Source organism: Schistocerca cancellata, chromosome 1 (assembly GCF_023864275.1).
Source record: "Schistocerca cancellata isolate TAMUIC-IGC-003103 chromosome 1, iqSchCanc2.1, whole genome shotgun sequence".
Lineage (NCBI taxonomy): Eukaryota > Metazoa > Arthropoda > Insecta > Orthoptera > Acrididae > Schistocerca > Schistocerca cancellata.
Window position 1 is genome coordinate 829,591,094 of NC_064626.1, and position 22,551 is coordinate 829,613,644.

Genomic DNA, 22,551 nt, shown 5'->3' on the forward strand with positions numbered 1-22,551 from the left:
TGCAATCACAAACTGAGAAGTCTGCATAAGACTACTCACTGTAAGGATTATTGCAAACAGATTACAAACTGACAAAATTTTCTCAGTTGTGCCACCAAATCAGAACAGGACTGGATGGGGACTTTGGTAACTGGAGTAACTGCAGCTGGACTTCTTGTACAACAAAAATCTGTTTGATACAGTATGCAGACATCAGACCACTAACACAGGAAAAAGACACAGTATTGAAGTCCTGCAGAGGGCACAATTTGCAAAGAAAGCAAATTGTCCTGAGAAGCCAAGCAAAAATCAAGACCAGCTTAACTGTAGGATGTGTTATGCAATGCACAGCAAAATGATGCTGAAGACATTCTGGTATACTTACCAATCATTAACACTCTCAGTAAATGAGGAAAAAACTAGGTTTGGCAATGTCATTAATTGTAACTGTTTGTTGTTGGAGAAGTTTCGTACATTCCTTTTGGTTTTATAACAGTTCCTATAATGCGATGAATATAATAGAGGGAAACATTCCACGTGGGAAAAATATTTCTAAAAAGAAAGATGATGAGACTTACCAAACAAAAGTGCTGGCAGGTCGATAGACACACAAACAAACACAAACATACACACAAAATTCTAGCTTTCGCAACCAACGGTTGCCTCATCAGGAAAGAGGGAAGGAGAGGGAAAGACAAAAGGATTTGGGTTTTAAGGGAGAGGGTAAGGAGTCATTCCAATCCCGGGAGCGGAAAGACTTACCTTAGGGTAGCTCCCGCTCCCGGGATTGGAATGACTCCTTACCCTCTCCCTTAAAACCCAAATCCTTTTGTCTTTCCCTCTCCTTCCCTCTTTCCTGACGAGGCAACCGTTGGTTGCGAAAGCTAGAATTTTGTGTGTATGTTTGTGTTTGTTTGTGTGTCTATCGACCTGCCAGCGCTTTTGTTTGGTAAGTCTCATCATCTTTCTTTTTAGAAATATAGTTCCTATAATGCTTTTTTCATGGTGATTTCTTGTAGATTTGTAGTCTCTTACTGTGATGTCTGTATAACAAAATTTATTAAATCCAAGACAAAATGCACTTGAAGTATGGAGTTGGTTATTTGCATATTCCATGGATCATAATTGCAGTCTCGACTCAGTTAACAAATACATTGCACTTCCTCAGTAAAAAGAAATGGCAACGTGACATTATAAATGATTGCCCTAAGCTACCTTTCTTTCCATACACTATATTATTACACATTCAGATATTTTTCTAGAGTAGGAGTCATCAGACAGACATCTTTCAGCTTCTTGTTTGAAGTCTATTTTATATCTATTAGGGTCTTCTGAGAAAAATACATAGACATGATAGCTGTAGAATAGCAAAGTCATCAATAAAATAAATGAAAAAGTTCTGCCAGAATAAATGCCCAGTTTACAAACAGTTCCATAACAATTTCTTTCTGATGGCATCCACATGGAATCTGGCTGGAGTAAGAAGCCTGGACATACGACCATGGGCAAGTGTCTTCATGGCACTGCAGTTCGAACAGTGGAACTTTTTGATCCTAAGTTTCTAATTATGGCAGGGAGCAGTGTTGCTGGCAACAGTCGAACCACAACAACTGGTGAAGCTCAATCACCATATCAGTATCAGTACTAACATTCTTTTCTCTGTCAAGGGATTATATATGTAGTCTGTTGAAAGCTCAGTAGGTCACAAGGTAATGAGTCATTAACCGAATACAAAATGACTTTATTGGTCGAAAATGATGTGTTTTGGCTTATGCCATCATCAGATAATCCTAGCACTGAAGGTAACAAATAGACCTACTAGTTATATGATATTAACCTAACCAGAATGAATAGACTTCAGTGCTAGGGTTATCTGATAATGGCATATGCCAAAATGTGTCATTCTGGATCAATGAAGTCTTTTTCTGGTACCGCGCGCAGCAGAATTTGAATCCGCACCAGATGTCATGGACATCGAAGACCCCTAGAGGTCTCTGCACCATCGTGCCATAAGCCGTGGCGGCGGGCGTCTCCTGGCCCACATTTAGTGTGAGGGCGCCACAGTGGAACACGTAGTACCAGTGGCCAATGGCGGCACCCCCAATCATGTATTTAAGCTCCTGCCTCTCGCTCAGCGAGCAAGTCTATTCGTTGTATGCGTCTTGACATATCGCCTCGACGACGGACAGCATGTTTACCATTCTTTGTTTTCATTACTAGTGGACGTCTTGGATTCATTTGGTTGTCTCTGTCACTCTGTTGCTTCTTGCGTGTTGTCATTGTAAGGTCTCTCTCGATCGTCCATCGTTGTTTCATGCCTGTCCTTTCCGTTCATTTGTTTGTTCACGGGCCGCTCTCTGTTTGGTCCCACCGCGCTTTCTCCGGTCACGATTACAACATTTTATATTCAGTTAATGACTCATTACCTTGTGACCTAGTTGGCTTTCTATAGGTAACATATTTGGTTTACTATGGTCACTTTTCTCCAATGTTACTTGATGTCATGGCTCTGTAACGTTAAGGAATTGTCACTGCCCTTACTGGAGGGAATCAAAATGCACAGAGTCCCACTCACTTTTTTTAAGGCCCAAGAGATGTAATGAATGTGAAACAAAGGATGTAAAACACTGTAGTTCAACATCACTGCATAGGGTAACAAGCCTATCCACCTGAAGGTGAGGGAATAAAACTCAAAATGCACTGTGGCGCTACCAAAAAATAATATAGACTGTATGAAGCACATTTTATTTGGAAGCTAACATCCTTGCTCTACAACATGTTGTAACTGAGCACTGCGGACCATTTCAATTAGGTTCTGTGGAAGGATGCCCCTCTCCTATTTTTGTAAATATGTATTACATATTCTTGTTTTGTGACATGTTCTACATCCTTGAGGACCTACAGAACAAAGGTATAGCTATTCTAATGTAAAGCAGTCACCTACAGGAAGTTTTCATTTTCTTCATGTGCCTGAATAGAAATAAATATCAGTTTAATAAAATTTTATAAGATTTCAAAATGACATATGACTGTACAACTTAAACAACCACAGTTTCCTGTAGGCAATTTAAAACATATCAAAAAGTTTGATATTTACACAATTCACAGCAATAAAATTCTCTGTTAATATACATAAGCCAGCAACAGCATACAATGCCTCACAGAAGAAGTATTCATCCAAATATGTCGTCATCATCGTAGGTAACTATTTCCCGTTTGTCCTTATGGCTTCCTTTCTGGGAATGGCTGGCAGCTGTAAAAATGATGCATTTGTAGAAATGATGAATTTACAGTGAGCAATAACATATGCAGCATTAAAGAATGACAAAAGCTAAATACATGTACTGACTATTTTTCAACAGCAAGAAAGAGGACTTAAATCAGCATGTAACTTAAAACATACTGAATACTTGAACAAACAAAGTAGAAATATTGATTCAGTTGTTTTTATTTGTCTGTATCATTTGTGCCCTTTGTTGACAGCCAGGATTGGGACTATAAGGCCCTTTCTTAAATACAGCCAGATATTCTTCAACAAACGAAAAATATTGTACTACATATTTAGTCTAACTCTCCAAATTCTGTACAAAAACAGAGAAAATATTAGAAAATGAAACAAAAAGTTACACAGGTTGCAAGTTAACCATCTGTACATTTAATTAACCTTATGTTAAACTTAACAGCTTTTGTGCTCATTTAACAAAGCCATTAGGTCCTTGAGCTCATGCTAAGAGATTGAAGGAGGAAATTTTCAGAGAACCATTTCCCACTCTATGTTCCAATTTATGTTTTGTATAGTTATTTTCATTTCAAAACATATTACCTATTGGATTTCTAATCTGAATAATAAGACACAGGTTCGCTAAGGTTACAGTCTAAACTTTTGTACTAGTAATATGCTGGTTTGCATAAATCAAGAAAAAATTATAAAAAATGTATATTCAAAATGTTATCTGTTGAATGTGATGAAACTTAGGAACAGTTTGGAAAACAATATAGTCCAAAGAAAACAATTAACACAGTTCTGAAGTTTAATTGAATTGTGAATTTAGAACATGAGTGAAATGTATGATATAGATGTACGATTTTTGGTATGAGATAAATGCCATCAACACAGAATTTGATTAGTCAGAATAATAGTCAGAATAACAATACAGAACATTCAGTGATATATGACACTTTTGAAGGTGGTAGCTGTGAGCTCATTAAGAAATGAATCCCTCTCCTCTTCTCAGTATGGCAAGGGGTTGAGGATAAGGACTGGTAGCAGATGCGTGTCTCCTGAGAGCATTAATGTTAGTTAGTTAGTTAGTTGGTTGTTTGTTCCATTGATCAATCACACGGTATGGTAGCCGTTATGATGTGGAACATGTCAAGTGCACAAGAAACGCACATATGAAACAAAAATTTTTAATATGTATATATTACAATACATAGTTAAAGATTAATATTTCTATTATTTACCACATTCCCTTAAATGGCACAAAATGCATATATTATATTTATAGATTTATTTATTCCTATTCAAGAATTCATCTATGGTATAGGAGTTGTCAAGGAGATATGATTTCAATTTATTTTTGAAGCCATTACTGCTGTCTGTCAGACACCTTATTTCATCTGGTAATTTGTCGAAAATTTTTACAGCAGCATATTTTACCCCTTTCCGTGCCAAAGATAGGTTGAGCAAAGGATAGTGTAAGTCTTTCTTTTTTCTGGTATTATAATCAGGAATGTCACTGTTGTTTTTAATCTGGTCCATGTTGTTGAGAACAAATTTCATTAGTGAGTAGATGTATTGTGAGGCTGTTGTAAGAATTCCCAATCATTTAAAAAGATGCCTACAAGATGTGCAACTATGAACCCCACACATTATTTAACCCCTTTCTTTTGAGCAGTGAATACTTTTTGTCTAAATGTTGAGTTACCCCAAAATATTATTCAGTATGACATCAGAGAGTGAAAGTATGCAAAGTATGTTAGCTTACTAATTTCTATATCCTCAAAATTGGCAATTATTCTGATTCCAAAAGTTGCTGAACCTAGTCATTTTAGGAGATCCAAAATATGAATTTTCCAATTAAGATTCTCATTTATATGTACACCCAAAAACTTAGTATGCTCTACCCTGTCTACTCATTTCTGTTGATGTGTTATATTTATTGAAGGAATTGTACTTTTCGCAGCAGAAAATTGGATGTAGTGTGTTTTTTCAAAGTTTAGAGCAAACCTATTTGCAGAAAACCAATTAATGACTTTTTCAAACACGTTATTTGTATCACTTTCAATTTGACTTTCTTTTACTGGATTAATAATGATGCTTGTTCCATTAGCAAACAGTGACAGTTCAGCTTCCTGTTTCAGATAGGAAGGGAGGTCGTTCACACATATCGAGAACAGAAGGGGACCCATGATTGAACCCTGTGGAACACCTAATGTAATTTAATCCCAGTTAGATGAAGTGGCAAACTTATTTAAATCACTTGACCCATATAAGGAAACTTTTTGCTTCCTGTTCAGTAGGTACGACTTACACCACTCATATGTTATTCCATTTATACCATAGAATTGTAATTTCTGTAACATAATGTCATGGTTCACACAATCAAATGCTTTGGACAAGTCACAGAAAATTCCTATTGGTGGCATTTTACTATTTAAAGACTATTATGTGGACAGTGAAACTGTATATTGCTGTCTCAGTGGAACAGCATTTTTGAAATCCGAACTGTGATTTACTAAGTATCCCATTACTGTTGAGATGGCTAACCACTCTTGAGTACATTATTTTTTCGAAGATTTTTTAGAATGCTGTAAGCAAGGATACTGGCCGATAATTATTGATATCTGTGGTGTCCCCCCTTTTGTAGAGAGGCCTGACAATGGCACATTTTAACCTGTCTGAGAAAATACCTTGAGTTAGTGATGCATTACATATGTGACTCAGAACATCAGCTGTAATTGCTCCACATTGTTTTAATATCTTATTAGAGATGTCATCTATTCCAAAAGAACACTTATTTTTCAGAGATTTAATAATTTTACTTATTTCACAAGAGGTTGTTAGGTGAAACTTAATCTGACTAAAGTTTTTCAAAACAGACTCTTCCATGTACAGCCTAGCTTTTTCTTTTGAACTGTTCTCACCAATTTTTTTCTACTACACTTAAGAAATGGTTGTTAACTACATTAGCTTCTTGTGTACTGTTGGTTAGGATGGTCTCGTTCTCTTTAACAGTAATACAACCTACCCCAGTGATTACTTTTCCTGTCTCCCCTCCAACAACATTCCATATTGATTTGATTTTATCGCCAAAGTTCTTTATTTCTTCTCTAACATACATATTTCTTGATTTCCTTACAACTTTTCTCAGTATGTTACAATAATTTTTATAGTGTAAAACTACTTCTGGATCTTTACTAGTTCCTGCTGTCTCATATTTCTTTTTCTTTCTGAAGACACTTTAATACCTGTAGTAATCCAAGGTTTCTTTGAAAAGTGTGTGATGTTACACTTAGTAATTTCCTTTGGGAAACAATGTTCAAAGAGGGATATAAATTTATCAAGAAATATATTGCACTTTGTAGTAACACGATTCACGTGGTCCGTCGCACTTCACATAGTCTAGACTGGGGACTGCCTGCTAGGCATGCCTGATGTAAAACTGACTGGGCACGGCCCATGCTATCTGAGTTGTTGTTGTTCCGCTGGCAGAGGGTGCAGCCGAATTCTCACGTGCCCTCTGGTGGACAGGACTTTACTTGCGGAAACTACTGTCCGTTACACGCCGTGCCGATGTGTGCCTCCCGCGATCGTTCTGGTGGCTACTGCACTCCTCCTCCTTTGGGGAGTGAAGCCATTGTGATCCACTGCGTCGGAAGGTGGAGCGTCGTGCAGTAGCAATGACCTCCACGTCCATTGGAATGCCAGAGTCGGGGGGATCTGCCAACCCTTGAGCCGGAACCTTTGAATACGGTTCAAAGTGACCCACATGAAGAGGCCCCCGTCGTCCCACCACCGGAGCCCAGGACAGAACGGGCGACAAGCTGTTGAACTCCGGATCCCGTTCCACCTTGGGAGGAGCAAGACCCAGTGGTGGGGACGAAGGGGAAGGCACAACCAGAGGTGAACCAGCCTCCTGAGAAACCGGGACTGTGAGGGGGGCCGGCTCTCGCCGGGGCATCTCTAATGATGGCAATGCCGGTGCTGGAGCTACTGGAGGCCGCCAAGGCTGAGAACCATCACAGTGTGGTGGAGGCACAGGAGGGAGGGGCGGTAGTGTCCCCTGAGAAAAAACACGGATGCTGGCAATGGGGAAGCCGGTGCCCAAGGGGTTGGAGGGTGGGTGCCCAAATGTGGACGTAGCTGATTTTGGTGATGACGTACCTCCTGCTCCTCCGCCTGCAAGGTATAGAGCTGGCAGCCATGGTGGCACAGGACCACCGCCGGTATCCAACATGGATTGCGACCAAACCCACGTGCCCAGTCCGACATACCCGGTGGAAAGACGGGTACACCGTTTTGCGAAGACTGGCGAGGACCAGGCCGGAGGAGGTGCAGCACAGTCCTAGGTTGGCGCCCATGGAGGAGCTCTGCGGGGCTGCATTCTCCCATCGGAGTGCTCCGGTATGCCATCAGGAAAAACGTCAACGCTTTCCCCGCAGGAAATTCATGCACATACTTTTTCATCTGCGTCTTAAATGTGCGCACCATGTGCTCGGCTTCCCCATTCGATTATGGATGAAAGGGGGGGAGAGCAAACGTCCCGAATACCGAAGCGCCTACAAAAATCCTGGAAGGCATGTGAAATAAACTGAGGTCCATTGTCCGATACCAGGTGACTGGCAGACCTTCCACAGAAAAGATTTTTGCAAGTGCCTGGATTGCAACTTGTGAAGTGGTTGAGGAGCAGCGAACCACATATGTGAATCAGGAATAAGCATCAATGACAATGAGCCAAAAGCCATTGAGAAACGGGCCCACAAAATCTATGTGAACACGTTCCCATGCCTAGGTTGCAGGCGGCCATGAAGAGAATGCTGACCTGGGAGACAACTGTTGGCTCGCACACTGGGAACATGCGGCCACCAAGTGCTAAATTTCTCTGTCAATACCGGGCCAATACACATGTCTGTGAGCCAAGGTTTTAGTATGGGAAACACCCCAGTGCCCTTCATGTAATAACGTGAGGACCTCCCTTCGCAAACTTGCAGGAACAACCATGCGAGGAACTGTATCATCGGTAGCCAGAAGGAGAACTCCTTCCAAGACTGAGAGGTGGTCTCGTAGAACAAAATAATTATGAAGAGGGTCAGAGGCTGGCCAGGAGGTCGGGACGACCACCCCTGTTGAACGAGGTGAACTACTTGCCGGAGAACCGGGTCAGCTGCCGTTTTCCTGGCGACTCTAGAACTAGTGATCGGGAAGCCATCAACCGTTTGGCGGGACGCCACATCCAAATGAAAACACATAATCTCCTCCTGATCGAATTTAGGATCTGGGCCCACCGGAAGATGGGAAAGAGCGCCGGCATTGGCATGCTGTCCACTAGGGCAAAAATGAATGTCATAGTGGTACTTAGAGAGGGACAAGGCCTAGTGCTGCAGTCTCTGGACCGCCCTATCCAAAATCTGAGAGGCGGGGCCAAATAACGATATTAATGGCTTATGGTCAGTGATTAACTGAAACTTCGTACCATACAAGAAAGGGTGAAACTTGGTAACAGCGTAGACAATGGCCAAAGCCTCTTTTTCCACCTGTGAGTAATGGGCCTGCACGGGACTAAGAGTTTTAGATGCAAATGCCAGAGGCTGCTCGGAGCCATCTGCGTTGCGATGGGCCAGGACCACCCCCACCCCATACTGTGAAGCATCTGTAGCCAGGGCCAACGACTTATTGGGTCAAAAGTAGCCAAACAAGGTGCTGACGTGAGGAGGCCCTTCAACGAAATGAATGCGCGCTCGCATGCCAGCGACCAATCAAAAGGAACACCCTTGTGCAGAAGGCAGTACAGGGGGCAGGCTATGGTGGAAGCCCTGGGAATGAACCGGTGGTAATAGGCAATCTTTCCTAAAAAAGCTTGTAACTCCTTCAGCGAAGCAGGCTGCGGAAGGTCGACGATACCTTGGACCAAACTTCCTAGCGGCTGGACGCCGTGCCGAGAGATGGTGTAGCCCACATACTCAATGGACAGTTGGAGGAAGTTCGACTTACGCAGGTTGCAACGCAGGCCCACGGACCTGAATTTGAGAAAGAGTGTTCGAAGGTTGTGCAAGTGTTCCTTCGTGCTGCAGCCTGTGACAATTATGTCGTCCAGGTAATTAATACAATGAGGTATTGTCGACATGACATGCTCAAGATAACGCTGAAATATCGCCATGGGGCACTGGATATTCCGAAGGCCAACCGCTGGTATTGGTAAAGGCGAAATGGGGTGTTGATGACCGCCAGCCGTTTGGAGTCCTCATCAAGTGGTATCTGATGATAAGCCTCCGAAAGATTGGTTTTTGAAAAATATTGGCCTCTCGCCAAGGCGGAGAACAATTCATCAGAACGAAGCAAGGGACAGGTGTCCACCACCAATTGGGAATTAATGGTGGCCTTGAAATCACCACAAAGACGTAATTTTCCCGAGGGTTTCCTGACAATAACGAGGGGCGAAGCCCACTCACTAGAAGAAATGGGAAGAATGGCCCCGAGGGCTGTCAGCCGGTCGCTCTGCTTTTACCTGAGGTCGGAGAGCCAAGGGGATCTGCCTCGCGCATAGAAAACGTGGGTGAGCAAACGCCTTCAAAGTGAAGTGAGCTTCTAAGTCTGAAACACGCCCCCAGGCCCTCCTCAAAGACATCCTGAAAGTCAGAGGTCAAAGATTCCAATGATTGGTAGGGAACGTCTTTGGAGACCAACTGTATGGCATCTGCGATAGAAAAACCAAAAGCTTGAACAGGGTGTATACGGGGACAAGGAAAAAAAATTCCCGGATTATTCCCGGATTTCTCCCGGATATCCCGTTTAAAAAATACGCTTTTTCCCGGGCGAAAATATGCTTTTTCTGTGCTAAATGACAGTAGGTTTTCCGTAGATTTTCCCTCGGAACTGTAAAACTTATCAATTCTTTGAATGGTTAACGTTTTATACAATCGCGTAGAACTTCCCGGAAAAAAAAAAGAAAATACGGGCAGAGAAGTTTTGGAGAGACTTTTAATTTAAAAAGAAGGAGAGAAGTGTTGGAAAGATTTGCAGCAACATATACGTTCCACATTTTCGTGTTACGAAAGTATAAATTCGAATTACACCAAACACAGCGCGTTAGTTTGCGGAGCGTTGAAACCGAGGTTGCGATGTCCTTTTGTAAGCGGGTCATATCTCAAGCCACGAGATCTCGTCAGCCGATGGCAGCAGCTATTCAGAGCATAGGACACATGTTATAGTCAGCCAATAGCAAGATCACTGGTTACATAGCGCGAACACGCAAGAGGAAAAGTTAACGGTTTACATTAATGTACACAGTACCGTATATCTACAAGAAAAGCTAAGCTTTCACATATAATATTAGTCTCTAAGATTAACACGCTACAACAGAAGCTAAGCTTTCACATGTAATATTGATCTTTTTTGCGTGTGTTATATTTTAAGATACATCACACAAATGTGCCAGTAAATTTAAAACTATGACATAAATGTCTTGGCTCGAAATTCTTGTAAGTGGCTGGTCCTCAAACTGTTCAGTTTCGAACACTCTGTGATTTAGATATCCATCCCACTTTCTCACACGTAACATAAATCATCTTGCGTAAAAAGAAATTTACTTTGAAAGTAATGCTTTTCTAACCACCGTTCGCAATACTATCCAAAGACTTAGAAATAGGTTCGATTTATGTTTCCAGAGAGTGCCAGAAAACAGGCATTATTGTGCGTGTGCAACTGCAGTGGTGTAGGAAGCCCGTATGTTCGTTTGTATAAAGCACTAAAAGAGCTTACATTACACCGTAAAAGAAACAGGGCATCAGAGGGTGCTGCAAAGAGCATCGGAATTTCGTAAACCATACTAAAATGCATAATTCGGCTTGAAGTGTGAATTGGCTTTTTCCAGATTCACAATGAAGTAGGTCCCATCTGATATTAAGCTTCTCAGTGTGGTTTTTGGGATGTAAATTTTCTTGGAGTACCAGTACTCTACGATCTCATTTTTGGTTCTATATTACGGCATAATGCCATATATGGCAGAAGATGATAACGTGCACTTGAAATTCAGCGAAAAGTTGGAACTAGCCAATACTGTAGAATGAAACACTTCGTTTCAAATAAAATGATTGCCTCAGCGGAAAGATTAATAAAGCTAAATTTCTTTAGCAAACTTGCAAAAATAACTTCACTGTTCTGCAAGGCGATTAATGCTTGACTGCTACGAACTTGGAAATAAAATAAAATCAGAAAACTGAAATTAATAATATATTTCTGCTCTCCGTAATTATGTGAATGTATTTTACTTCACTTGATAGCTCCCGGCCACAGAAATCCGTTTTGTTTTCATTTGACTTGGGAGCTGTACACGAAGAGAAGCAGTGAAATCACTTAACGTAAACACGTGTCACGTGGAGGTTTACCCCTCCCCACTACAACTCTGTGCAAGCGTGAATCTGGCAGCTAGGGCGCACGAGAAAAAATTTTCTCGTTTGCATCTGGCTGGTTGCTGCTGCTACCGATACAGCAAACAGCCAAACTTCAAGTAGCGGGAGAAGGTACTGCTTAATACGCGAGTCAAATGCGCATGCGCAACAGACCGCTGGCAATTGGTCAAACGAACCTAATGTGAACAGTTGTGACGTCATGCTCATAGCATGCAGTTTATTGTTACGAAGAATTAGTCTGCGCCCTACGGCCTTTGACATATTTTTGCTATTTGCAAACGCTTGTGCGTGCACGGTTTTTTGTTGTTGTAAATTGCACATTTCCTTTGTCACTAAAGTTTTATTTTTTTCCCCTCTTGTTTATATTTTATTGCTGCAGTATCATTCTCCAGCAGCAGGATACAATAACATTCTTTGCTAGAGAATCAATTCTGCAGCCAAAATTAAAAAAATTTAACTGAAAGCTAAAACAATGAAAAATTCCCGGAATTCCGAAAAATTCCCGGGTTTTTCCCGGTTTTCTCCCGGATGAAAAAATTCCCGGGTTTTTCCCGGATTTCCCGGTTGTCCCAGGTCGTATACACCCTGTTGAAAGGCATCCAATCCAAATAGGTTAGCGGAGCTCGCATCACTGACAACAATAAAAGTAAGAGGACGAGTGACTGATTTGTAAGTAACATCAGTCGTGAATTGACCCAGTAGGGGAATGAACTGTTTACCATAACCGCGGAAACTTCGGTAAACTGGTGCCAATGGGGGCGACCCAAGGTCAGAGTAAGTTTGTGCATTCAACAAGGAAACTGCCGCACCTGTATCGACTTGCAGTTGTAATCAGCGCGACCGAACCGACACCTTGATAAAGAGTTTGTGAGCCGATGCGTCGGGAGCCTGACCCGATGAAACTTCCTGAATGTCAACGTCCATGTCCTCTGTACCTGCTTCCTTCAATTCTTTTGAGGCTGAGCGGCAAACTTAAGCAATGTGTCCTTTTTTATTACATTTGCGACAAACGGCCCAACGCTGGGGGCACTCTGACCAATCATGATGTATATAGCACGATGCACAGGACGGTAACAGGGGACGGCGGCCGGAACTCTGTTTACGCGCCGTGCGGGAGTGCCGTAACGGCTGGATTGAACTGCTTGTACGTCATCCACCCCGGACACAGTGGACGCGGCCGTGCTGCCCTGAACCGCCGCGACGTCGCACCACGCTTCCAACTGTTGACCTGTGGCGTGAGAGACTTCATACGATTGAGCAATCGACAGGATTTCCTCAAGGGAAGGGTCTTCCAACTGCAGGGCCCATTGCCGGACCTCCCTATCAGGGGCCAAATGAACAATGATGTCGCACACCATAACGTGGCCATACGACTCTCGTGACTGCTCCGTGACAAAATGTCACTTGCGACTAAGACCGTGCAGGGTAGCGGCCCATGCCCGGTAAGACTGATGGGGCTGTTTCTTGCATTGATAGAACTCGAGCCTAGCTGCCACAACATGCATGCAGCGGCAATAATATGAATACAGCAAAGAACACAATGCATCAAAAGACAAGGACGAGGGTTCCTGCAACGGTGTTAGCTGCCGCAAAACTTGATACAGCGAGGGAGATATCCATGACAAGAAAAGAGCACGACATACCTCCACATCGGCAACATGAAATGCCTGGAAATGCTGCCGAAGACAATGTTCTTATGCATCCCAATCCTCCGCCGTCTCGTCATATGGGGGAAAGAGAGGAGGGAATGGCACTGGAGCAGACTGCGTGGAGAGCAACGCCGGAAGTGCTTGTTTCAAGATTACCATGAGCTCCGTCTGCTGCTCAACCAAAACCCGCACTAAATCCTCCATGCCGTGGATAAGCTGCAAAACCAGAACAATGACGCAACACGTGAAAGAACAACCCTACTTGTCGCCAATTGTGTAGTAACATGATTCACGTGGTCCGTCGCACTTCACATAGTCTAGACCAGGAACTGTCTGCTAGGCATGCCCGATCGATCTAAAACTGACTGGGCACGGCCCGTGCTGTCTGAGTTGTTGTTGTTACGTCGGCAGAGGGCACGGCTGAATTCATGCGTGCCCTTCCGTCGGCAGAGGGCACGGTTGAATTCACGCGTGCCCTCTGGTGGACGGGACTTTACTTGCGGCAATTACTGTCCGTGACATGCCGTGGCAATGTGTGCCTCCCGCGATCGTTCTGGTGGCTACTGCACACTTATCATTAGCATTTGTCTCATTATATACATCTCCCCAATTAACATTTCTTAAGATTTCTCTGAAGTGTTGGATAGATATTGGGTTGAGTGACCTCACACTTTTACTTAATGGTTTCTGAACTGTACACCCTACTTGGTTTTGTAAGTTAATCAGTTGTGCATCATGGTCTGACAATCCATTTACCACAGGGAAAGCACATGTTTGTTTTACATCCTCTTTCTGTACAAATACATTATCTATTAGCATGATACTGTCCTGAGCTATATGTGTAGGGAAATTGATCACTGATTCTAAGTTATATGTTGTTAATAACACTTCTAGTTCACTTTTCCTATCAGAATTGCTTAGAAAGTTTACACTGAAATCACCACAGATTAATAACTTCTTCTTTTTGTCTGACAGACAGCATAATAGGGAGTCAAACTTTTTTATGAACAGCTCCCAGTCTCCTAATGGGGACCTGTACACTGTTGCTAATATCAATACTACATTATCTAGTTGAAGCTCATATGCACAAACCTCAAAGTGCTGATCAACACAAAATTTGCTTACTTCTACAGTTTTGCATTTATACCCTTGTTTTATAAAAATGGCAACTCCTCCATTATCCATCCTAGATCTACAAGTGTAAGATGCTAAATTATACCCACTTATACTGACACTATCCATGCCCACAGTTACATGGTGTTCAGACAGACAGAGTACATAATCTCTTTCTTATTTTTGAGATCATCTAAACACACTAATAGCTCATATACTTTATTTTTTATTCCTCTGATATTTTGATGAAGTATGTTGATACTGCCCTTAGCTTTACCCCTATTAACTGTACGTGAAGTTTCTTTTATTCTATTTATCTTGATTGTCATCTGTCTGGACTTTGGCTTTAACCTAAAAAACCTGTCTGTCTGGACCCATTAACCACAGGGAACACCCCTTGTGTGACTGTGGACCCCCTTACAGTTTCTGCTAGTAGAGAAACTAACTTACTTTTCCCCATCCTACTGAGGTGCAGGCCATGTGTAGTGTATCCCCACCTACCAATAGCATTTACAGGAACAACACTTATGTGAGATTTTGCCAGTGTCTGGAGCATCCTGTTCAGCTCAGTGTTAACATGCCTTACAGCAGTGTTTACCCAGGGCTGATCATGGCAGTGAAAGACCTCCACAAACCCCACATTTGTGTGCTCAGTTTCTGCTCCTATTTTATCCAGATCACTCCTAATACTGCATCTTGGATTCATAGCCAGGCTGTTTCCTGCTTCCCCAACTATAATTACCTGATCTTCCTTCTCAAAGTCCCTGCATACCTGACCTAAGTTTTCTGTCACCTGGCTAAGGCTAGCATTTGGTTTCACAAAACTTGTGACCTGATACCCTGCACCTAATTTCTCCTGAAGCTGCTGGCCCACACCCTTCCCATGACTGCTGCCTGTATGCAGAATTCTTCTTTTCCTATTCTGGTCTGATCCTGACCTGTCTTTTTTCTTTAAGCTAATGTTTGAGATGATATTTGTACACACACTGATACCTCTTTTGTCAAGTGGTGTAATCATAAAACCATAATTTATAGCACTGGCAATGTAAACTAATCCTGTCATTTATAAAGATACCACAATAATTCGTAACATATCATTAATGCTTAGGTGTATTCGTACATATAAATCTCAAGAAGGTAATATCTGTAATCTTTGTTGACCAAAGGTGAGGAAGGGGCTTCACATAAAATTAAGAAGAGTGAAAAAAACTATAATTTTTTCCCGTGACTAATTCAGGCTTGGTGATGAGGTAAAATTGCCATATAATACCTATTGTAGACCATGCCGAAGATGATGATGCATCATTAATGGGCTGTATGACAGGCTGCCTCCTGGCCAAAGAAACTTTTAACTGTATGCCAGATACAATGGATCCATCAGTCTGAAAGGATAAAAGAAATAATAAATAACTACCACAATCTGATTAACTACCACATAATGGATAATACAGGGTATACGTAAAGTCCGGGAACACTTTCAATTATTTATTGCACAAGAATAAAAATTGTACAGATGTCATAATACATATTGCATTCTGAAGAGAAACTCTGAAAGTTTTTTTTTACAAACATTCGATATGCGCACCATGAGTGAGCCGGCAGATGTCAATACAGTACCCGAATTCTTGCCATACCCGTCCCAGCATGGCCTCGTCGACTGTGGCAGTCGCTTCCTGTATTCTCTCTCGGAGCTCTGCTACATCACATAGTTGTAGCGGTACATACATCAGATCTGGTGATCATGGAGGCAATTTCATGATACAGCTGTCTCCTTCTGTAGCACGGCCGATCCACTGACTAATGCAGACTATCGGCAAATTACCAAATTACGCTGTGGCGGTGTACATGGGGAAAAAAAACTTTCAGGGATTCTCTTTAAAATGACATACGTATGATATCTGTACAATGTTTGGTTCTTGTGCAATAAATAATTGAAAGTGTTCCCGGACTTTATGTACACCCTGTATACATAAATCCCACTGACTAAGAATTATTACTCTTTCTGGTCAACAACATGTGATGACAGGAATTATGAAAATTAAATATATACTCAAACAAAAATTATATTAATAAATAAGCCACCAGCATCGGCAACATATTTCTTTCCTATGCTTGATTACTAAACTTTTGTGGGCACAGATTTTTTCTTCTTCAATTCTTAACTTGCAAGTTCACTACATATCAGCTATTAGACACATTTATCATTAAACTAAATAATACATGAGACAGAAATCTATTAACCAGTTTATAGACTGAGAACAAGTTGTCCCTAAGGCATCCCGTAACACCCATGTCATCTAGATCTACATGTACAAAAAATACTCTATAAGCTACCATACAATAATGGGAAAGGATTCTTCATATAATTCATTGTTATTTCTCATGTCTTCTCTGTGAATCAAGCAAGTGAGACATAGCACTGTACGTCTCTGTATATACATTACTTTCATTTGTTTTTCTCTTTTAGAGAATGAAACTGTGTTTCTTCCTATAATTATTGTTCATGTTCCCTTGAGTAAATAAAGCTGTCCTCAACCTAAATATTGGTTTCAATGCCACATTTTTTTACCCTAACTGCAAGGTGACTTAAATGAAAAGTTAACATTTCAAAAATATCTGTACTAACAATGTCAATATTTCATAGTGAAACCAGCAGCAGCTTGTAACCAATTTTGTGGAAACTGCCTGAATTGAAGTCCCCCATCACTATGAAGTCGATGTTGTTGCCACCTAGCATTACAGCCACCCAGCCACCACAACTCTTAGAGAGCAGCGGTGACTTGAGAGAGCATCAAAACGCGACCAGATTCCATACCGGGCCTGTTTGTAAAGTGCATGCATGGAAAGTGAAAGATTGTAGGGTCGAATATTTGTCCCCCCCCCCCCCCCCCCAAGTCTACTTCCATTTAACCTAGGATTCACCTTTTACAGAAGTGTACATTCACCAGAAACAAATTGAGGTTTGGATGCCACATTCCACTATAGAGCCACGTTACACTATAGGTCCTTTTTTCATGGTTAGGTAAATGGTCAGGGACACAAAAGTTGCATAACTGATTGCAATCTCTCCATTTTTAACCACGATTCAATAAAATATCTCCTTTGGTGGTAAAAAGATTAATTACATCATGATTTTCTCGCATAATTGCCAAGAGATGTCACTCCAAACACCAAATCAATGTGGAGCAGAAAAACATTCATGGCTCCTAAGAACCTTCCTGGTGTGCACTGCTTACATCAAGCTAGTTACACGAAAGTGTTTCCCCTGAATTTTATGCATATTTTTATGCAGCTTATCATAAAAAATAGCATTATTCTGTAGATATTTTGTGCTACCTGTAAAAAGACAGGGCAGATCACTAGTTAATGTATATATTTGTCAGTTTTCACTAGAATGAATTAGAGTTTTTCCATCAAGTAAACATGAAAAACTCACAGGTATTAAACACTCAAGGCTGTCTTCAGAAACTGATTGCAGATGTTTTTATTACTTCATAAATGTCTACACAGCAAGCAGAAAATTTTGATAAAAGTTCCACCATAGCCGCCTTTGGCTTCTTTATTTCATTAATGGTTTCAGACTACAGATCTATTTTCAAAGTAACGGGACTGTAAAGGAACTTTCAATGAAGTCGTCCACATCATAACATCCACAGAACAAAAACTACAGAAACGAAGAAAGTTCCACATTTAGCATGTTTTCTCTGCATATTTTGTGCTTTATGTCATAAGGTGTAGGGCTACTATTTTGAAAAACAAAGTTTGGTTGAAAAGAATATTACTTGCATAAAAATATAACATCTTGGAAATGTGAGATATTAACTTATGAAGTCCAAGTAAATGTACATTCTAAGTAGTATGAATTCTTACAATATACACGAATTACTTATTGCAGAAAGGCAACTAGTCCAAAATTTATAAATTTCCTCTTTTTTTTTTTTTTTTTTTTTTTTTTTTTTTTTAATGATTATAGCTCTGAGTGGATGAATGCATTGTTTATGGCAAAAAGGAAACCTGTCTGCTTGATAACATGGGTCTAGTAGCAACGACATCAATTTTGCGTATACTGCGAATAGGGAACTAGTCTGGAACATGTTATCAGAAGTAGAAGATGTTCCTAGACATCTTAAAAGCATTCTCACTACTTCAGAATACCCTGAGATGACCTTTTCAGCTGAAAATCTGCATAGTGTCACATGCAACATGAATATTACTGGCTTGACAATGGATACTTTTAGGCTGAGAAAAGTTGTACAACATTTGACCTTTGGAATTCCCTTCACAGAAAGCCTAATATCTATACTGCTTATAAACAACAATAAAATGGATGACATCAAGAAATCTTTGCTCTCTATCCTGCAAGACAAGATGCAGTTTTACAATTCAGTCACATCATGGCCAACAACAATGGCATCTTGTAATACAGATGAAGATAACTGAGTAATGCAACCATACAAAATGTAAAATATTATTCAGAAATATGCAACAATGTTTATTACAATAAAAGACATTTATATGTACAATTCTATTTTAAAACAAGTATCTTAACCCTAAAATTAATTTGAACTCCAGTGTACTATAGGAAGGAACATGTCCAACACCAACAAAGTCATCCCCCTCTTTCCCCTTGCATCATACTTGACTTTTACATGAATATAATAAAGTACACCTACATCAATAAACCAGAAATACTTGTCAGGAGATAAAATGGCATTAAACCAGTTTTAATCACTTTTTTATCTCTGTTATAAAAGTATGAAATGTCAACATGTTGCCTTTCTGCAGTAAGTGATTTATATACTCTCCTGTAATTTGTAATTGATAACCTGGATGTTTCAAAGCGATTACAGCATTCACTGATTGAAATTTGTTAAAATTAGTGGACTAAACTTAAAATACACTGCCAATATGTAAGCAGCGCATCATCAATTATGGCAATGGCAGAAATATTGAGGTGCAAACAATAAAACCAAAAATGAGTAAAGACAACCATTCATCTTGAGCTGATCGATGTCTAATGTATAGAAGCACAGGTGAGTATGCACGTGTACTACAGAAAGAGCAGAAGTTTAATTCCTACATAATTCTCTGTGTTGTTGCATGGGCCCATGTTCTATACATCTGTCAGCTAAAGGTGAGTGGTTGCCTCTTTTCATTTTTATCTATTGTTGACTACATTAACTATTCTAGTCCGCAAAACCAAATTTCAATAAAATTTAAAAACCAAGCTCAAACTGAAAACTTTTCTTACAGTAAAGTCTCTCTTTATTGCCCACAAACGCAGATCAATTAACAAGCCACATAGTGGCAGTAGCAAAACACTGTAATGACAGTTAAGATGGTCTAAATTTGCTGCATGGTCTACCCGTTACAATTTACACCAGTTTTCACAGTTTTTATAACTTAAACAGACAAGAGAAAGGACAGTGTTTTGTGCCACATCTTCACCAACATCCTTTTGCTCATAGCAGTACTGAATTCTTTATGGGCCCAAAGTTCTATCATAGTATGACATCTTATGCAGGATTGTTAAGATATTAAATACTTGTATCACTGAAGTTAAAATTATTTCCTGTGTGAAATGGCACATTAACTTAATCTCTATAACAAACAAAGACGTAAAACTTCCCTGTTGAGTACATACAATACAAAGTTATTCACAAGTTCACTATCACAAAATCAAAATCCATTAGTTGTACTTCAGTTTTAATTACAAATCAGTATTAAAATTGAAAGTATCTAGTCTTAGTACGTAATAAACAGAGAATTTTGCTACAGACCAAACAAATAGGTGTGCACTATTCACATAAATTACATAAAAAAATAACAAATGTCCTAAATTGTAGTATTCCTTGCAAAACCGCAGATAAAACATTGTTATGTTCAAACCAACTGCTGGGTTGAGGACAGCTTCACTGTTTTTACCATGAAACATAATATGAGAGCAGATTTTCATCACCATCATATACAAAAAGAGAAAGCTAATGACATAAATAGAGTCTGTAAAGGAACATGTCCACACAGACAATCTGTATGCATTCATGAATACACATTAAGATGAAGCTTTATACTTGATAAAAAGTACTAAACTCAAGATTTTATGAAGATGATTTTAGTTACCTCACTAATAGCATCTGCAGCTGCTTCCATCTTGTCAAAAGTTACAAAACCTCGGCTAAAATAAAGCAAAAACAATACATATTTTTAGAGAATATATTCTGCAGAATGTAACACAGACAACTATGCAGATATCATTTATATTCTCACTTCTTTTCGATTTCCATTGTGACATTGACAATATTGCCATAACGCTGGAATTCTTTCCGAAGATAATCTTCTGTTATTTTATGACCTGCAACAAATATGGTATTTCCCTGCCTTGGCTTATCTGGTCTGCCTCTCTCTTCTCTGTCTCTAGCAGTGACAAAACTTTCATATAGATTCTGAAACAAAATAAAAAAGAGAAATGGTGTTAAAGGTTGAAAGTAGATGGTCTACAAAAATTAACATTCAGTGAATGTAAACACAATAACTAATGAAAGACAACTGGATGAAACTGTTTATACTTGAAGCTACAAGAGTGGATCTAGTGTTTTTGTGTGATAAGGTCACTATCATGTCATATTTAAATTTACCACTAGCGTCAGCCCTCATTAGACTACACACCTACTGAATAGAATAAGTTATAAATCTTGAAAATTAATACAACAATAATTATAGCACATTATTCTATATTTTGCAAAAAATATCATGAGCAAAACTAGGTATCTAGTTCCCAACTATGCAGCAAGAATAAGAAGACTGATACAGAATGGCATATGCTGAATCTGCAGAATGTATTCATGTAGCTCAGTTCTCTTCACCATACTGGCAAATCAACAAAGAATTACCACACACTGGTTTTGAAAACTATGTCTTGGTATGATGTTACAATGTACATATACCAGGAGTCACCTATGAGGATAGGGAGGAAACGTGCAGTTCAGTATATGTTGCACAATAATGTAAGTCAGTTGCAGAATACTTCTGTTTATACATATCTTTAAGGTGGCCGTGTTGTGTGAGCTTCATTCTGATGGATAAAAAACAATTGGGTACCGAAATTAAAATGTGGTCATATTTTTCTTGAAGAAGGCTCCATGTGAACGACATTTGAACAACACTGCAATCATAAATGAAAACTTCAAAAAAGTGTACAATGTAGTATCGGATAATCAGTGATGAAAGTTGTGTGAAGTAATGATGCCTCTAACATATCAGAAATATGAACATAGTACATGTTACATAAAGAATTAACTATGAACAAGCATGGTCAAAGATGTGTGTTACATTTGATGAATGCTTACCAGAAGAAAATGTGAAATAAAATTTCTCAATAACCTTTGAGCCATTTTAAGACAAATCCAACTGACTTTTTGCAACAATTTTAGTGCTGGGGATACATACATCCACCATTCCATAAATGAAACAGCAGTTGAGGAACTGGGTGGAAGTCGGTGGCCCTGTACCAATCAGGTTTAATTGATTTGATCTGTTACATAGGTTGTTGCCTGTGTTTTCTATGAAGCAAAAGGGATTATCCCTTTGGCTGCCTTGCAAAACATAAAGCACTAACTGGCCACTATGAGGAATGATTTCAGAGCCAAATGAGTGAAAAAAATATGTTTAATAGGGTTGGATTGCTAAATGGAGGTAATTTTTTCAGGTCAATACATCTGCTCACAGCACTATTTCCACAATGGTAAAACTGAAGGATTTGAAATGTCCTGTCCACAACAATAATCTACTGCGGATATCTTGAACAAAAAATTGTGCCCAATGGTTGTGAAAATAACACAGAAAAAAACCCTGTCTACAAGGAAGGTAGTACCCGTCCAATATCCTTGACAGCCATTTGTTGTAGAATCTTAGAACAAATTTGAGCTCAAGGTATTATGAACAGCATGACATGTTCCATGCTGACCAGCATGGATTCCAAAAATGTTAATCACGTGAAACAGTGCCACAGCTATGCTTATTATTGAAAGTGTGATTGTATGGAGTATCAAGCAAAATTTATGACTGTATTGAGAATTTTTCATAGGGATGATTTAGAATGTAACAAGGAAGGACAGAATTAGAAATGAATTTGTTAGAGGAGCTGTGAAAGTGGGACCCATGGGGAAAAAGATATAAGAGA

At 39.9% G+C, this 22,551-nt stretch overlaps 1 protein-coding gene across 1 annotated transcript in view; it reads right to left on the reverse strand.

Moving 5' to 3' along the window:
- Positions 1-1,112: 1,112 nt before the first annotated feature.
- LOC126188702 (negative elongation factor E) overlaps positions 1,113-22,551 on the reverse strand; it is a 69,231-nt gene continuing 47,792 nt past the window's right edge. Inside the window, exons 3-6 of the mRNA XM_049930313.1 lie at positions 20,640-20,815; positions 20,493-20,547; positions 15,643-15,754; positions 1,113-3,232 (exon numbers count right to left, since the gene is read on the reverse strand). Of these exons, the coding sequence (XP_049786270.1) occupies positions 3,153-3,232; positions 15,643-15,754; positions 20,493-20,547; positions 20,640-20,815 (423 nt within the window). The 3' untranslated portion in view covers positions 1,113-3,152. The remainder of the gene's footprint in view (positions 3,233-15,642; positions 15,755-20,492; positions 20,548-20,639; positions 20,816-22,551) is intronic.